Below are 19001 nucleotides of genomic sequence, written 5' to 3'. Positions count from 1 at the left end.
ATTTTTGAACGATCGTTCAATATGTAATAAATGCCACTATGAAAACTGAAAACTTATTGTGTGCTGAAAACAAAAGATTGTTATTCTTTCATTTATCTTCACATTTTATTTAACCTTGATTGTTGTAATTTACTTAGTAGAAATATATACACAAGAATGTTTTGTGAGATGGTAGCATCTCAACTTCCTCTGAATACAACAACATAATACACTAACTCTCAAATGTTAACACATTTACAGTATATTGTAACACGAAAGGTGATACTAAACACAAGCACAATAACAGTTACAGCTTTTTATAATATCACGATTAGTCAACCATTCAACCCCATAAAATTTACCTTTAGATGACTCTGCATGAGAAGGGAGTTAGTTCAACTGTGAAGCAATTTGTGTAGCTGCATGGGATTACGTTATATTATTGCAAAGGTGTTGTAGGCCTTAGCGGTTAGGTAACGTTTGTTGAAATCATTGCTGAGTAATTTACAATAACTGCCTATGTTTTGCTTATGAATCACGCTTATTTTCAGTCTCCCAGTATTTGTGAGGAATTTCATCTTGTATTTTTCAAACTGGTCCACGTGATGTACAGAGAGATCATCATTGATACTTGATCTCGTTTCACAGAGCAAGGAAAAACATCAAGATTTACATATTCAGCATGGTATGGTTTAATGAACACAGGCTCTTGTACATTTGTATGATATTTATTTCTATATCATTGGGATTATGTTCCAGGATTGCATATTTTTTGAAAATGATAATGGACAACAAAAACTATCTGAAACATGTGACAATTCATTATCCATACTACTGTAAGTCTTCATCATAATTTATATTAAATGCTTACATTTTTAACACCATGTGTCTTGTAAGTATAGCTATATAAAAGTTTTTGCCAGCTAACTGACGTTTTTGTTTTGTCATCCTCACATTTCACACATACTCGTTTTGACAGGTTTGAAAGAGGAAAGAAATTTCTGTATACTAAAACCAATAAGACACATTTCATATTTACAAGGATGGATTAAAATCCAAGCAGAGATTTAAACCAATAAGTAATCAATCACACTGAAATTTTTATGAAATTAATGCAAACATATATTGATACTTGATAGTTGTAGACTGTACTATAAATCTCACATTTACTTTGGTAAGCATACCCACCCTTTATTCCAGGTTGGCCTAAATTGTACCATTTAAATTTGGACAATGACTGCCCAAAGGGATCCACAACTGCTGCAAGCAGTGACCTGTTCACAACAAAGATGTTTGATTATGTGCAAATGGTATATGACTGACAGATGAGGAAAAGTCTGACTTGAGGTTGATGTGTAAACAGAATCAAAGTTTCTGGTCCACTAGGGGACCACAGGCTTAGCTAAATTGGACTTGACTCTTGCTTGGTCCACAGCATCCAACATGTTCTTGCTATCCATTGCCAGAGTGTGTGCAGCAGCCAGCAGCTGTTTCTTGCACACCTCCTTCAAAGAGGTAATGGCATTCTGCTGCGCTAGCCGCATTTTACTGATGAGCTCCGCCATGTCATTGTTCAGCAGCTTCTGGGTGCCTTCGATCTGGCAGACAAAGAGCGGGTTTAAATGCATTTCCTCACTAATAATTTACTGTAGGCATGCGCAAAATGAGCACAATGGAACAGTAACAGGCGAACATTGTTTATGGATTTTAAAAATTGCTGTAAGGACATGGTGAGTCAAATTTGTATAGTGTGACGTGTGGTTTTACCAACAGGCTCATTTGATATTAGCTGGAGTTGAGCAAACAACCAAGAAATGCATTACACATTTTTATCAACTGAGCTGTATGGCTTTCCAACAACAACAAATATATATTGGGCATCTGGAGTCAGGAAAACAAAAAATTATAAATCAAAAACCCTTCCTTGCATCTTGAAGTTCAAAGAGGTATTATGTCACTTTTGTTTGCAGGGGGAAAAAAACGACTAACAAGGGGGAGAGAAAAAACTATAAAGAACGGAAGCAGAGAGATGAGAAAACAGAGAAAACTGTCCGAAGGTGATAGAACATACCTCAGTCCTGGCAGATTCGTGTAAGGTGGGCAGTATGTCATCCACACTGCAAATCAGATCTCGTAAAGCCATTCCCACAGTCTGGTGGCAGAGATCAATACAGAGAATGAATCAGCTGCATGACTCAGGAAGTTTGTAATTGATTCGAATGCATAAAAACGAAATTAGGCGATAACAAAGAGACTAACATTGAATAAATAAAGTAAAAAGAAAACGAAATCATCTCATTGTACCTTGACAATGCTGATATATTCATCTGGCTGAAGTTCAGTGATGTCATTCTTCAGTTGAACAACCACTTTGACCAAGTCCATGACGGATGTATACACTTTGTCATCTGAGCGATCCAGCTCAGCTGTTGGTGCAGGCTGAGAAAGAGGGAGAGTGTTTGTGGTAGTTAAAATACTCTTCCTCATTCCTTTAAAGTGAACTCTATTTTAAATGCTTGGTGACATCAGTGCTCTTTCAACTGAGGCGTAATTACAAATTTTTTTCCCTCAAATGTCTGGGTTTATTCTTTTTTTTTTTTTTATCTAAAAATCAAAGCTGATCAAATTAAACGGTTTGTTCAGTGAGATAAAAAATATATTACAATCTTGAAAAATGAATTGATATAATTACCTGTGCTGTGAGCCGTGGAGGCTTCTCTGGTGGTGCTGTGAGGGAGAAAGATGAATGTTATAAGAGACAGATAGATTGGAAACAGTGTAAGGTGGTTTAAGAGAGGCATAGTGGTCTCCAAAATTAATTTAATGTGGATTTCTTTGAGCACTTACCGTTCTCTGTATCAGCTTCAGGGGACTGAAAAGAATACACAAAGAAAGATCTCATGAGGAATAGAGAATAAATCCTGTCCAGACAGTCACTGTAAAGGTAGTCTGAGCAATTGTTACCACCTTCCAAGTAGTTTTAATTTAAATATTAACTATTTCAACATTGTGACTTCATCGTTTTATTGTTTTTGGTGAACTACAGGTGGTGGTTTTCTACATTTCCTGGAACAACAAGAGTTTGACAAAAACAAAATAAAATCAATGATGGTTGGTAAAAGTACTTAATATATTTGTGACAACAAAGAGGAAAGCATGTATGTTACATGCACGAGCAACGAATGCTATGTGACATGATAATAAACATGCATCCAAAGACATCTGGTAATCTTCAAGTGCATTAATCTGTACATTTAATTAAATATATTTTTTATTAAAAATTTGAATTTGGGTGAAAACAGTGTATAGACAGATGCCTACCGCTGGGCTGGCAGGATCCTCTGGTCCCATGGGATCCTGAAAAAAAACAGGCAGGTTCATTTTATAGAAAATGGATGAGGACCCTCTCTTTGGAACTGTTATCAGGGGAACATTCAATTTCAGGCTAGTGGGGCGTCGCGTGTGAACGAGCGGGTTGGTATTGTTTAATGACGCCTCGTTCAGTTTAGCCCCCAGGGCCACGGTGATTTCAGGACCGAGGGGACACAGAGACACAGAGAGGGGGTTGACAGAAGTTAATGATGCTCTCTTTCCCACCAGGAGTTTCTCTTTCTTCTGCAGCCATTTATTATCTTCCATCATCTGTGCTTTCTGCCGCCGGAGAGTGTCCTGCATATTCTGTTTCTCTCTCTGCCACAGGCGCTGGGCGTCCTCTCTGGTGTTCGGCTCCACTCGGAAAAATTCGTTCTCCTACAAGAGTACCAGGGAAATGTGATTAATACTTCAAGTTATATCTGTGTTGTTGTTTAGTTTTTTTTATTCTCCTGATGCGTTTGGTTTACTATTGTAGTGTTCCATTTCAACAATGCGAGAAACGGAAGTTTAAAGTTTTAAACTAAGAGCTCAGTGTTTCTTACCCCCATGCTGCGACGTCGAGGGGAATGAGCCGGGAGCGCAAGAGCGTTCATGGAGTCGACCGGTGACTGATATTCAGATGGGCTGGCGAGATCTGGTGAGCTGGCACATAACGCTTCATTCAGCTGCAGAGATAAACACACACGTCAACTACATACATGCAAACATTTACTAAAGTCAGGTCTGTGATTTTGGTAGAAAATAGAAACTTTGGAGATACCGTAGTTTGAGCATATTAACACACCTGAATGTGTAGGCCAATGCTGAGCGTGTTCCCAAACCGCCCTGGTTTCATTCTGGAAGGCTACAGTGATGGTAAAAAAGGCTCTTTTTTTTAACAATTTTTTGGTAAATGTATATGTCCATTAAATTTGAATTTTGATCTATTTCCTGTACGTGCCGAGGTTCATACCTTGGGAGGCGGCTCATTTAAGCTGAACTTGGGATCAAAAAATTTCGTGGCGCGTGCTCTGTCCCTCTCTCTCTCCAACTCTTGCTCCTTCTCCATCTTGTGGACGTCACTGACAGATTTAAGATAATTTAGGACGACATTTTGGACTGCATCATTTCAAATAGGCAGAACTTTTCTGTTGCATCTTTACAAATATACTAAGTAAACACATTTTAATTCACTGTGAAAGTGTAAGTCCACTCCGAGGGTTCTATCCTTGTTGTATATGGGTGAAAAGAAACCACTAATTTAGAGTAACAAAAACCCTTTGTGATCGGAATTACTCTCAACATTTATTATACAAAATCCCGTTCTTTCCTCATACACTTAGCAATAGTGGTAGCCAAAAGGTCAGCACACAATTCAACTTGTGAATAACAGGTGATTCATTCTTTGCAGAAAGTCACTATCAGAGCAGAACTGTTTTATACCTGATCTTGACAACCAGCTCAGTGAAAGTAGGTCTCTCTCTGGGGTCGTAGGACCAGCAGCGGGTCATGAGTGAGTAGAGAGCAGGGGGGCAGTTGTCGGGCTTGGGAAGCCTGATGCCCTGCTCCAGCTGGTTGATTACATCTCTGTTCTCCAGCCAGAAGAACGGCTGCTCCCCACGGCTCAGTATCTCCCACATACATACAGCTACAGGGAATTACAAGCACAGGCACATATAAACAGTGCGCTCACTCTCTTATTCATTCTTTATGAATTACAGGAAGGCCCAACCAAAATACTTAAAGACAAACGTCAGACATAAGTGATGCCTTCAAGTGTCTCATTGGTCTGAAAAACAGTCCACAACCCAAAGACTTTACTGTTTACTGTTCGAGTTTACTGATATACCGGACAAAAAAAAAAAAAAAAGAAGAAAAAATAAATCCTGACACTTGAAAAGGAGGATGTAGAACATGTTGATTCATTTTCTTTCAATCTGCATATATATTAAACAGTTAAACAGTACGTTTTCCAAAGCTGTACAACTGAATCTTTCCCAGTCAGGCCATCACTTCTACCTTTCACCATATTTTCACCAGCATCTGATACAGAAGACCAAAACTAGATATATGAAATTCAACCACTCACAGAAAAGAAGCCCAAAAACACAGAATGTGTTTCATGTTTGTTGAAACTTCCTGTTTCATAGAGTATATGTTCGGATTGCAACATTGTTCGAGGTAGTTCACATTTCTCATCTATTTTTCTTTGAAATCCTGAACCTCACATAAGTTCTGTTTCGTCAGTGCTTTCTCACAGAAGAAGATGCACAAATAGCCACTTGTCACAACCCCTCTGTGTACGAGCCGGTGCAGATGAAGTGGGGCATATGGGTAATAAAGTTCGTTGAGGCTGTGTTATCAGCTCAAACAGTTTTCACATTATAAGATCACATTTGGTTGGGTTTATAATCAACCAGCCGTCTGTCAACACAACATGCTTCCTGTCTTTCTTTATGGGTTGTGCATCAAATCCCTAAAATGTGTTTCCACTAAGCTGCTGTGGGTCATATGGGGCTCACCAAACATCCAGACATCACTGGCTGTTGTGAAACGTCTGAAGTTGATGGATTCAGGAGCCATCCATTTGATGGGCAACCGGGTGACAGACGCTGTGCAGAAATGGAAAAGTGAGGATTTAAAAAAACAAAATCTTCATTTTTCTTATTTAAGTATTATGAGGAGGAACATTTTCCAAATGAGATAACTTGATTATTTCATTTTACTTTTAATCAAACATAATTTATTTTATGCACATTTTTGTGTTAGATTATTCTTTCCTTTGTGTGCAGAATATTTTCATTAAGAATTTCCCAAAAACATAAATTTCTTCACCTACGGGAGTGATAATATTCTGACCAAACTGCCATAAGCCTGTAGTTGAGAATAGAGGTAAAAACCTTTTCCATAAAGTACTTTGAAATCTGTCGCTCTATCTCCTTCAAGTATTCATCAGTTTAATCTGGCATTTCAACGCCAATTGTATAACAGTCTGTGGTTTCAAACTAGATCAAATCAGTTTTTATTCATCACAATGAAAGCCAGTCACCTTTGTAGTACTCCTCATCCTCGATGTACCTTGACAGACCAAAGTCTCCGAGCTTCACACAGTCTGGACTGGCGACCAACACGTTCCTGACTGCGATGTCTCTGTGAGAAAACACAAACAACACAGAGATAACTTTATGTACAAGTAGAAATGAGATACATGAGGGATGTACCTCAAACAGAATGTGTGGAGGAACTCTGATTTATACATCATCACTAAACTGACAGCATAATTGTAAACCAGCAGGTCCAAAGTAGCCCCTAGCCCTCTCCTTGGTTATCGCAGCAACACAATAACAGCAGCAGAAAGTAATATGAAATTAACTGGCAAAGAATTCAACTAAACCTAATTTTTACTGTTTGTGTTCCCACTTCAGGGAATTGACCTTTTAATAACATTCTGTAGAAAACAAAAGGGAAACATCTGTCATCTTGAGTTGTATCATGCTGTTTTGAATAAATATTTCAAGTTAAGATAAAAAAAAATAAATAAAATGTGATCATTGCTGCCTACAGTCTTTCCAATATCCATCTAAACAAGCAAAAACTAAAATAGCACTTTAACACAAGATGAGTGACCAGATTTCAGATTTTATTTTCAAGTTTGTCTCAGGTTGAGTTTTTTTGAGAAGCAACTAAAGACATTATTTGCATAATTTGTGGAAAACATATTACTGTGCTTCAATCTGAAGAAAATACAGAAGACCATTACGGCTGAGATATACGACAGACAGTTTTCAGCTGAAGTGACGAACTGATCTGTTTTTAGAGTATAATAATTTGGGTTATTAACAATTGGATGACAGGAACAATAATAGTGTCACCACTCCTTCAATCCAAAAAAATGATTCTTTCACCTGTGGACCATGTTCACCCCTTCCAGATAGACCAGGGCTTTGCAGATCTGGAGGCTGAACAGCACCAGAGTTGTATTTGTCAGCTTGTTCTGGTTCTGAGTCAGGTAGTTCCCAAGCTGCAACCATGTCAACAAGTTAGGACTGGATTTTACTGAGTCTGCATAAGCAAAGGCTTACAGCTGTCATCATGTTGCAAACAGAACTCATTGCAGCAAAAACTGGTAATGACATGCTCCCTTTGGGACACATTGGACAGTTTTTGTGAACTGTAATCCCTTTTTTGTCAAGATTGCCATCGCTCTTTTAAAGTGAGGCAAATTAGTTCAACTGTGACTGAATTAACACAAAACAAAAACCAACCTCTCCATGCTGGTACAGCTCCATGACAATCCACACAGGATCCTCCTCTATGATCCCAATCAGTTTGACGATGTGAGGATGGTCGAGGTTCTTCATAATCACTAGCAAATACATACAGTTTGCAAATGCTGGTGTCAGGCTCAGAGCTACCATAAATAATGGCACTCTACTGCTTTCCACATTTTACCTGCTTCACTCATGAACTTCTCCATCACATCAGGTGAACAGTCTTTGCAGGTTTTCACCGCAACATTGATCCTTTCTCCATCCTGTTCGATCAGCAAGCAAAGTGATGCAAAACATTTGAATGGGAAGCGATGAGAACAATCGTGGAAACAGCATGAAAGAGAAAGTCTTGCACTTACAGCTTTTTTGTAAAATCCATCGTAGACTTCCCCAAAAAACCCTTCACCAAGAATCCGACCCAGAACGATGTCATTTCGGTCAATCCCATACTTCACTGGAGAACAAAGTTTGTCAAAGCTGAAAAGTGAGTCTACACTAAAAGTTTTACTCTGCAAAAGGCATGAACATAAATTTTAGACAAACCTGATTTCGGCCTTTCATCTAGAATCTCGCAGTAGATATCTGATCCTGAAAATGCAGAAGTAAGCATTTCAATACTCCTCAATATACTTGGTAAAAATGGCCAGTAAGATAAGGTTATGTAATACTGTGTCAAAGTGCCAGCTCACCCATACTGTGTCTGACTGAGCTGGTGCCTCTGTTTCTCCAGAGAGAAGGGAGAGAAATGAGACAGAGCTCTGGTCATAAATTTGGAAGTGTTGGCTCATCAGAGCACTGACAGCATGATTAAATAAAACAGCCTCGCTCATCAATAAATAACTTTTCATTCATATTACAATCAAAAAGAATGAGCACAGCTTGCACTCTGCGGCTGCACTGAGACACAAATCCTTTAAAGTTATGAAACTGATGAAATCCACTCACGCTGTGGGAAGCTCGGGTAGGGGACTGCGTGGATTAGCATCTAGGATAGAAATTAGTCATAATTATTACGGTCAAGTTTGAATAATACATTTCTCAGACTAATCAAGCTTTTAAAACGTCCAAATCTCTTTTAATCACAGCTGTGTTACGAAAACAATAGCAGAGAGAGCTGACTCATGAGCACCTTTATTTGGTCGGTAGATAACAGTGCCATCTGTCTCATTTTCCAAACGGCAGTACCCATCAATAAGGTCCATCATGTTCTCTGCCATTGGGACTGTGGCCACGTTGATGGATAGACGCTATCAGAAAGAAGGAAAAGGGCAACAGAACCACGTGAAACTTCCTGTGGAATCATTCTCTTCATAACGCGGCGTGTTTTAAACTACATGGAGATATATGGTATAAACTGTGTTTTCGTTGTGGTATTTACCTGTCGGGCCCCCTCTATGTCGAGGTTCAGGAGAGCTTTGCCGTCACTCTGAGATAAGCATTGCACTTTCTTGATCTGTTTGAAGTCAGCAAGGAAAACGGCCTGAAGCATAAAAAGGAGGAGGAACGCAGTCAGTGAAATTATGATGGGGCTGTTTATATCTGTGATGCTGTCAGAGATATATAACAATATGGTTTTCACTGATGCTTGCAAACAACGTTGAGATATTTCTTTTCAAAATATTTGTAGACATGATAAGGTGTGTGTGTGTGTGTGTGTGTGTGTGTGTGTGTGTGTGTGTGTGTGTGTGACAGGGAGGTCTAATACTTTATCCCAACATAGGTTCAGTATAAAAAGTGAGTCTTTCATGCTTTTTCTTATAATTTAGGAAGAGTTGATCATTTTAGGCCATATACCCATTCACTTAGTTATGGCAGTTAATCCATACCACATTTATGTGTGTAAACATGAAGCTCACCAAGAAGCCACTAAAAACAGGGTGCGACAGGATCTGGCCAGTTAAAACTAAACCTAGTGTTGCAACTTCTTATTTTTATTACTTATTCTTATTTGTTTAATTTATATGAAACTGAAAGGCAGCCAGAACACGATTTTATGGGGGTTAGGGTTTTGTTTTGTTTTTTTTTTTTTGGGGGGGGGGGGGTCAGAAACAACCAGTCAGACAACCAATGAGACTTCAAGAAACAACTCACAGTTTGTACGTGAGCTTTAGAGGTGCTGGTAGATGTATTTTGTATTTCTTGTCTCTATGCTGTGTGAAATCAGATCGATCCCCATATCGAACTTTCATTTCATTTAAAACAAAACAAACCAAATTTTTTCCCTAAAATGCTTAACTATTACAAACAAAACTCCTCGAGTGAAGCCGATTTGGTAACACTAGTGTTTTAATCTTAACTGAGCTTACCGCTGAATCCTTCTGTGTGCGTTGGCGAATCCCTCTCCCACCAATGACCAACTCCACTGACAGACTCCAACCTTGCTGTTTACAAATGACAACGATTTAGAGCCCCATGTTCATGAACTCATCAGTGCAGTATGCCCACCAAACGCACTTTGATGTGAAAAAGGATAAGAGAGTACATGATCACATATCAAGTGGGCATGTTAGAGGTTGTGATAATCACGGTGCCTCACACTCACTACTTACATGCCCTTAAAACACAGCATGCTCCCGGTTTAAGAATATATTCAAGAGTTTTTAGTGAAGAAATAGTTGCTGCTTCATCTTCGTATTGCAACATATTGTGGTATGATAAATTAGGATCTTAAAAATAATGGTCCAGTGGCTTCAGGCAAACTCATTAAAATGAAGATGAACACACTAGATGATGAGGGAGGAATGGACAGTCCTGAGGAGTTTAATTAGTTAGGAGGGAATTTTTAATTGATCTATGATGTTCTATTTCCTATTGAAGCGACGGCTTTAAAGAGACTTAACAGTGCAGGAAAGGCAGTCAGTATCAGCTGCCTTTAACTTTGTATAAACTGTGGCTTTCTTAACTGATGAGCGTTTATTTCTAATGAACTGACAAAATGAATGGGGAAAGGAAAGCAAGCACGGAAACAAAGGGCTGCGTAATATTTAGCGGGACTTCAAATAAAGTGAAGAAAAGTTGCTCACCTTCAGAGCAGCTGAGCTCTGCTCTGAAGGTGAGTACAGACTGCAACGACTGCAAATCTGCCACAGGATCGGCATCACTGCCCCCTTTTCTCCCACCGGAGTGTAAAGCGAGTCAAGATACTAAACCAGCACAAGGACATTCAAGGGGACAGAAAAAAAACCTGCATTTACCACTGAAAATAGAGCGCACAATCTGTGGTGTACTATTTTGAATGTGAGTGAAATGTGGGCTCCAAAATGTCATCACTCACCACAAGTTCACATGGAAAGACCTCCTCATCATAGTTGACAAATTCCTTGAGGGTTTCAAAAAACTTGACCATACAGTCGTCTTCCTTGAGCATGGCGTACTGTTGGAACGTCTGCTGAATCAGCTTACGTAGGTGCTTCGACTAGATCACAACAGAGACATGAAAATGCTGTAACTTGCACAGGATGACGCACAACAGGGCCAAATACAACCAATTAGTACTAATAAGCAGTCATTTGCGGTGTATTAATTTAATATGTTGCGTAATGTTGCTGCTACTCGTAATTGACTCATGTCACAAGTGAAAACAATTATTTTCTCATGCCGGCAAAACAGACTGCTTCCACCTATTACTGCACAGAGAAAATGATGTTCCTCTTGCTAACGAGCAAATGGAAAGGTTGCCACACTTGTCACACTTGTCTCTAAGTCAAGTGACAAATGGGCTGATGTGACAACATTGCAGACTATAAACACCGCCACCCCCAACACAAGCTGAGTAAACACTTGGCTGACCGACCAACGGTGTCACTTCATGGCTCAATCATACGGCTTTTGGCCAACCAATCCCACGATCTTGATCACTAACCTTCCATCACTCAGTCACTCTTCCTTAGCGTTAGGATAGCTCACCTTCATGCTGTTAATCAGTTGTTCAGGAAAGAAAAGGTCCAGGCCAACTTCTTTCCTTTGTGCAGAAAAACATGAGAGTAATCAAAGACATGAATTTTGCTGAAGTTGTGTTTCTATTGACAAAAATAAATTGTCAAGTTGTTAGCAGACATTCCTTAAATCTTCCAGTTGATGTGTGCGAAGGATTCAACAAAACCTCAACAAAAGCAGGCCAAAAGCAACCTTCAAGGAAAACCCATGAAAAGTTCAGACAAAATGAAAACTTACTCTAGCAGCTCAAAGTTAGACTTCTTTTCTAGGCCTTTTGCATTCATGTCTTTATAGAATCTCCTGTAAAAAACAAAGCATGCAAGTTTGTGTGTCTGAGCACTAAATTCATGTTGAACATACTACTGTAGGAACACATGAGATTACAGAGAGAACATCACACAGGGATGTTCGCTGCAATACAACACAACCAACCCCATGAGCCCAGGTTTATCACTCTTAAACCAATGGAATCACATTATTCAACCAGTGTGATCACCTGATCTCCAAACAGCCGAGCTGCAACGCCATCCCATCGCTCACTTTACTGGCATGGTACTGCATATAGTCGCTACGCACCTGTTAAACAGAGAAACCACAAATCGCACAAAACCTGGTTATTACTCTCGAGTAAAAAACTGTTGTGATGGCAAAATTGAAACTTGTTGAATTTGTGTCTTGGTGTTGACTTTGGTGGGGATTTATCGTTATCAGCAATTAAAGCACTGAAAGTCTTACACTTTCATATGTAGATGTGAAACTGAATTGAAATCAAACACACCAAAGTTGCTTACCTGTTGGTAAAAATACAGCAACGTAGACCTGTCGTCTTTGAATTTTTCCAGGAAATTGACAGGAATGTACCTGATCCGCAGGTCGTACCTGTGGTCAAGACGAAACCAGGGAAGTTCATCACATGAATAGCTTTGCTTTTACGTGCTCTAACTTCAACTTTAGATTGTGTACCTCCACTCAGCTTCCACATGGTGGCTCTCGTAACGTTGCTCTACCTCTCCGACCGTCAAGTCTGGATGCAGCCAGTGAAGTTCGTCAGACTTCAAGTGTTTTAGCAGGAGACCGTAAGACCCTGTATGTGTGATGTTCGGCCCCAGCCGACCGCTTACCAAGATCGAACGAATGATAGCCTGTGTGAGACATCAATTTTCAACATTTAAATAGGACTCCCTATGGTGGATTTTTGAATAAATATTACTCTCATATCATCAAATTGGGCACCAAGTTAATGAGATAGACAGTATATCTATCTTTAGTAAATTACTCTCACCCGAATCTGCCAGGAGCTGTCACATTTGACTAGCTTGAAGTTCTTGCCCAGGTTGTTGTTGGTGCAGAAGCAAACTTTGAGGATCTTGACAGGCCCTCCTTCCCCAGCTGTGTGTGATTTGTTACTTGGCTCAATGTCACTTTCTCTTGGACTGGGCACCTTCCAGGCCAAGGTGTCACCGGACATAACCTCATACATTTTCAGGGTTGGGTTGGCACCATCATAAACATAACATCCTTTGAGAAGACGAAAGAAAAAGATTTTGAGTGAATAGTAATAGTAATCGTGATAGGAGTTGTTAAGTAGGCAACCTCTGAGGAGGAGAAGTCGTCCAGGTTAAGCAGCTAAGTGAAAGCCAGCTACCCAAGAGTACACACTGTCCTATAGCTTGCAACAGAATAATACTAGAGTCATGCTACACTTCATAGTCACGCTGCGTTTCTTTGCCATGTGGTGTCTGACTCACATCATTTGAATTTGATATCTGATGATTCCATTCCTCCTAACCACAAGTTCAAGTAATGGCCTGTGTGTTTCATGCAGCAGTGATAGCGTAGATCATTAAAATCAACCGGAAACTCCTTGGCATACCTTTACACATGCAAATATGGGCAGAATTTCACTACATAAGTGTTGACAACACAATGAGGGTGTGACAGCCTGTGGGAGAATAACAGCAGGCTACTTTGGGACAGCAACATTTTGCTAAACAAGACAGCCCTCACCGGAAACTGTGCATGCAAGAGAGATGACTAACAAACCATGTCTTAGCTCTGGGTCCTTATGCAACTTGTGTTGATTTGTCCTAAATAGAAGACTGAGGAGAAATTGACTCCAAAGAAACTAAATTATTTCCTATATTGGTAAGACTGACCTGCGTATGTCCATTCAAAAGCAGGGAAACATTTGCTTTAAGAAGAAAGATATAATCATAGTAAGCAGCTAGCCAGACTGAAGACACCAATGTCGGCAGGAGGTTTCAGCAAGTCAGATGCATGAAAATAAAAAAAATGCAAATCATTTATGTCACCAAACTGATGCATTATCAGAACATGACAGGAAGTGTTACTGTTATTTATATCATGAAGTCGAGAAAAGAGTGGAAATAAAAAGCGGTTATCCTTCAGGAGCAGAACAGGACAGCTGCTTCACACGACCCAGACTGAGACCACATAGAGCTGGTTTGGGTTGAACTGGTCAGAAAGTGAATGCAAAGCAAACCAAAAGAACAACACAGTCATGGCAATATCAGCACCGACAAACCTCTAAACACTATTTGACTTCTATTGCAGGAGAAACATGTGGCCGTGTCTTACTAGGTCAAACAGGTCGTTAACAAATAGGAAGTTCGACAGTTTGATTCCTGGCTCCTCCAGGCTGCATTCAAGTGTGTGGCTGTGATAGATTTGTTATTTGTTCTGTTTAATTTCGTAAACATTGAGACATTGATTGAATTGCCTAGATTTCAATAAAAACCGGGAAAACAGAGGTGGAGCAATGTTCCTCGTCTGAGTGTCGATCATTTCACCCTTACTTTTTTCAATTAATTAAACAAACGGGTCAGTTTTTCCACAGAAAAACTTTAAATGTGCTAGAAGGTGGATTTTGTTACAATTTGTGCAGAGCACGCTCAGCAGTTTCTTTGTTTCGTGCAAATCTCCACTAACCAGCTCCCTTCTACATATTGACTGTTTCAGCATTCCAGCAACAGGGGAGTCTGCTCCAACCACTTAGGCTAAACAAACATGGTGCACACAGAGAACATCCTGAAACAAAAACTACACACAGCCACAGCTGAAAACAAAGAAACTGTGATTTCAAACATCCTCATCGCGGGCGACAAAGCCAAAAGCCTGGTCACACTTTGATAGTACTCTGGGGTTACATCTGACTCCGACAAAGGCAAAAGCAGCCAAACGATCACGATATAGGTCAAAGGAATACAAACAGAGATTCCTGTAAACACAGACAGCAGTCTAACTCTGACCCCCTAGTGTTAACTTTTTCTTTATCAAAAGGAAGAGGAAGAGAGAGCTACTTACAACACACCTTCTTGTGAGTTGGTGATGTCTCACAGTTACCCACCTCACAGCAGTATCCGTCAGTAAAGTGCCTTTTAGCTGTCACAACATCTACTCTCCTGAGTGAAGCCCCTTGCTGTTAGACGGCAGTGCAGGGGCTGAGCTGTGTCAGTTTCTCCCAGGGTTTTCCTCCACTGTTGGACAGGGTTGTGTTTTGTTAGCCTGAGGCCACGAATTCCCCAGCAGGGCTGCGTGTGGGTGTGTTTGTATGTAAGTGCGTGCGTGCGTGCGTGCGTGCGTGCGCGCGCATTTGTGAGATAGGACAGCAAGGGGAGAGGAGTTGAGTGTGCAGCATGGCCGGCATGTTGCACCATCACCTGGGTGTGGGAGGCTTGACAGAGGTAAGTGAGGAGTGAGTGGGGGGAAAAAAAAAAGGGAAAGAAAGCATCCATGAATTAAAGTATCTGGATGCCTGGATATAAAAAGATTCTTTGGCTAACTTGGAAGAAGCTATGTGTAAACATAGTGACATACATTACAGACTGCCTCTTCTAAGGGGAGGAATGACAGAGATGAATGAGTGGTCAACAACTGGGCAGAGAGAAAAGGGCTAAAACTGTCACGTGGCACAAATCATACGGAAAAGAAAAAAAAAAAAAGGACATTTAGATTTTATGGTCAAGTTTTAGTTTTTAAATATGAAACACTAAAATTCAGAACAATGTGACTTAAACAGTGAAGGGCTGGATCTGGTAGTTTAAAAATGCCAAGACGGGACACGGCAAAATGTGTCAGCTTCAAAAACACACGATGGCATCAAATTAAAACTGCGACAGCAACTGAGAGAGAATTTAATGAAAAATATATTGTTAGTCAAACAACAGTTTGAGGTTTTGACTACACAATCACTTGTAAGCAAACTCCTATGAACTCATTTACTCAGTAACTTTAAGTGTTAGATTAACTGTAAAAAGGCACCACATCAAATAACTGGACAGCTTATTGTGGCATGTTTACTTCTTCATTTTGATGTATGACTCAATTTAAAGTATGTTAATCATATTATCGCACAATATGATTGTAAATGTTAGCTGGATTTTCTACTTGCTGTTTGTGTGTCTGAATCATTTGGCACATTTCAAATATTACAAAAGAGCTTTGAAGGAAAAAACCAGCGTTGAGGCCAGTTTTTCAAACAATAACCAGTAAAGGTGCTGTTGTGGTTTTAACATGATCACCTCATTTCATTTCATCTTGTGATTACACTGAACCTGCTCAGTTAAATCAAGCCATGTTGTCATTTTGGAGGACAGGAGCCAGTTACTGTATAAACAGGGCAGATTGTCAAGTAGAGATTTCCCAAAAAGCAAACACGCATGAGGTACAAAATAATGCACTGAAAAAAAAAAAAATCCCTAATTAAAATCTCTGACAGGCATGAAGTCTTTTCTTCTCCTTGTTTTTAACAAACCTCTTTAGTTTTTTGTTTGGGTCTTTTTTTTTTTCTAAAAAAAAAAAAAAGGGAATAAAAACAACTGTGTTGTTGCTGCTCTCGCACACTGTCATGCTAGCACTTGAGTTGTTATGGTAACAAAACTGTTCCCGGGGGAGATTTTTATCCCAGACTGTGACAGAGGTAGACTCAACCACAACAAACGCTGCAGAAAGACACAAATATACCAATCTTTACCCAGATTAAGTGTTACTTCTGCAATTTATTGTTGTAATTCTTCGGCCCAGAAAGCCCTGTGTTTTGCTTTGACTGGTGGTTTGCCAGAGGATGAATGGTGGGGAGGGATTGTGACAAACGAGAATGAAATTCCACAAGAGATGGAGAGGCAACAAATGTCGACAAAGCTGCACCTGAGAGAGCCGAGGAGAGGCTGTACAGAAAAACCTCCAGTATTGTTCTTGAGGAAAAAAAATCCCCACTGCTCACAGCTGGAGGAAAAACTATCACAACGAACAACAACAGTCAAACTTGAACTGCTTCAAGAATTAAAAGCCTGAAAGAATCACGATAAAAGCTAAATTAAGATGCTGCTTGAACCAAATGGGCTCAACTCTTTAGTAAAAGCTATTTTCTTGATTTGACAACCATGACAATGTGAAAAAACGTACAAGGTGCAAAACTGTCTTGTAACTCATGCTGTGCTGTGAAACAGATTCAGTCCATCCACACAGTTCCCCCTCCTCTTGAGAAATTACTATCAGATTACTAACAGATCTATCAAGATCTAAAAGAACCTCAAACATCCTGTCCTGGTTTCACATACGTTCAACTCTCCAATCGTTTTATCTAAGCTGCTATTGGTGCAGTGCAGCAGAGACGGTCACGACATGCACGGCCAACAGCGTCCTCACACAGCATGACAGTTTTCAAGAAACTGTCAGCAGGCCGTTCCCAGACATCACACACTGCTTTTTGTTTTCAAACATCATTCAACAGAAGGAATTTTTTTAAGATAAAAATCTTATCTTAAAATAAGATTTTTACAGCGGCTTGATACAGCGGAAATCACATATCATGACAGGCTGCAAAAACAGCTGCTTCTTTAATTCCAAAAAAGAAAAGGTGATAAATGATAACAGCAGAGAGGTGTCTTTCCCTGGTAGGTGCTTGTCAACACAGGCAGACATTCAGGCAGGCCTTGTTCTCTAAATGCTGTTGTGCAGAGGGTCTGCATATTGCAACGTCATGACCCCAGGCGCAGGAATGTGCCTGGCTGCTGCCTCACCTGCACAGACATGCTTTGATAAGTTCCCTTTCTTGGAGAAAATGGCAGTCTGTACTTCCCATAGCGAGAATATGAGTGTTTCCCTTTAAAGCTAAGTTTCACACTTGACACCGCCCCACAAACTTTGAAAACTAAAAATAAAAAAAAAAACAAAGCAAAAAGCAGTTAGTGGACCAAACGCAAACACTTTTCAGGTCATGTGCTTGAATGCAGGCCTGTCTGTTTATATCACTGAACCTCTGTGTGTGCCTTTAATGGACACCTCAGCTCAGGAATGAAGCTGCTTATGAGCTGGAAAGAAAAGCTCTTACCTGATCTGGTTGAACTCCTCCTGACAGAAAAGTGTTATTCCAGCCCCCGGAGAGAGCAGGCCTGGGTGTGAGTCCTGACTGTGTCTGAGCTGAGTGAGGTGTCAGAAGGCCACTCCCTCACCTCCCTCACCTCTGCTCAGAGAGCCCACTTCCTGATTTCACTCAGGATATGGCCGATTGCCTCTCACAAGTTTCCACCAGATCTTTTTCTTTTTTTTTTTTTTCTTTTTCCTTCTTTGTCTCTGTCTCTTTATCTCCTCCAAACTATTTTGAAATTAAATGTTCTGGTAAATTTCAAACTTTATTGTATAAATTAAAAAATATTGAGGTTTGATTTACACAAAAAAAAAAACTAAAACAAAAACAAAAACACGGTTACTATTTCAATCGTAAGTGTTCAAAAGAAATGCACGGAAAGGGCCCGTCTTTGAAATGTTATTGACGTCACCGTGGTGTAATTACATCACGTGGACAGCAGGGGGAGCCACAAGCAAAATAATAATAACGATACTAATAATAACAAGGACGTCAGCGTTGATGTGAAGTTCAAACCATGTTTATCTTTTTATATAACGCATCCATTAAATATGAGACAGGTCAGGCTAAAAACAGAGATCCAATACTTTGTGTGTTATATTGATATTCACAAAGTGTATTAGAGAGCAACATTTAAAGCAAAAGTAAAGTGCAAAAAACGTTTAAAGAAGCTGCTAAATGAATAAAATGATAACGGTGGACTGAATTGATATGAATGTTAAAGAGAGTTCCTCTCAAAGCAGCCACACAGACAGTAAAAGTAGTGTCCAATGTAGTGTGGTCTTTGGTTTTCGAGTTATGGATTGGGTCCATGAGTTTGAAAAACAAAACAAAAAAACCTATTTCACAGACAACTTTGGGAATATATTATATTTTACCCATCCAAAACCGATATAGCCCCAAAATCAGATTAAATGACATGTCCCATAGTTCTTTTGTGAAAGTAACAGCATGAAACATTTTGCTTGGTATCCATGAGGGTTTGAAAGTAAGTTATTGACAAGTATTTTACATTTGATGCTTAAGATGTGAAAGTCTATGATTAGACAATCAGAGAAAACAAAAGAATGTCA

At 39.7% G+C, this 19001-nt stretch overlaps 1 protein-coding gene across 3 annotated transcripts; it reads right to left on the bottom strand.

Annotated features, from left to right (window-relative positions):
• Positions 1–107: 107 nt before the first annotated feature.
• Positions 108–18022, bottom strand: ptk2bb (protein tyrosine kinase 2 beta, b). 3 transcript variants are annotated; one of them, XM_029495955.1, is made up of 31 exons: positions 17893–18022; positions 12823–13058; positions 12504–12682; positions 12332–12419; positions 12037–12116; positions 11778–11840; positions 11511–11565; positions 10879–11019; positions 9911–9985; positions 8983–9084; positions 8734–8851; positions 8550–8589; positions 8294–8322; positions 8148–8192; positions 7964–8058; positions 7786–7867; positions 7599–7699; positions 7239–7354; positions 6383–6483; positions 5856–5945; positions 4777–4981; positions 4307–4415; positions 4139–4198; positions 3897–4019; positions 3577–3729; positions 3301–3336; positions 2827–2851; positions 2672–2706; positions 2284–2418; positions 2051–2131; positions 110–1577 (listed from the first exon to the last, which is right to left on the bottom strand). In XM_029495955.1, exons 2-31 carry the CDS (start codon positions 13018–13020, stop codon positions 1362–1364), a joined length of 2976 nt encoding a protein of 991 aa, XP_029351815.1. In that variant the 5' UTR covers positions 13021–13058; positions 17893–18022; the 3' UTR covers positions 110–1361. The 3 variants fall into 3 exon arrangements, with proteins under 3 accessions (XP_029351813.1, XP_029351814.1, XP_029351815.1); XM_029495953.1 differs by having other exon boundaries at positions 108–1577; positions 3301–3729; XM_029495954.1 differs by lacking the exon at positions 17893–18022 and adding an exon at positions 14908–15006 and having other exon boundaries at positions 108–1577; positions 3301–3729.
• Between the last annotated feature and the right edge of the window lie 979 nt (positions 18023–19001).

The sequence above is a fragment of the Echeneis naucrates genome, chromosome 24, assembly GCF_900963305.1.
Source record: "Echeneis naucrates chromosome 24, fEcheNa1.1, whole genome shotgun sequence".
NCBI lineage: Eukaryota > Metazoa > Chordata > Actinopteri > Carangiformes > Echeneidae > Echeneis > Echeneis naucrates.
Note: the sequence above shows the minus strand (reverse complement) of the source record. Positions and strands in the feature narration are given on the sequence as shown.

Bases quoted from the DNA above. Each gene is read 5' to 3' on its own strand.
- ptk2bb (XM_029495953.1), bottom strand. From the start codon at position 13,020: ATGTATGAGGTTATGTCCGGTGACACCTTGGCCTGGAAGGTGCCCAGT. The intron at 4,020-4,138 runs GTGTGTTAATAT...TTATCTCTGCAG, and splicing joins GCATTGGCCTACACATTCAG to CTGAATGAAGCGTTATGTGC. The intron at 1,578-2,050 runs GTATGTTCTATC...TTTGTCTGCCAG, and splicing joins ACGAATCTGCCAGGACTGAG to ATCGAAGGCACCCAGAAGCT.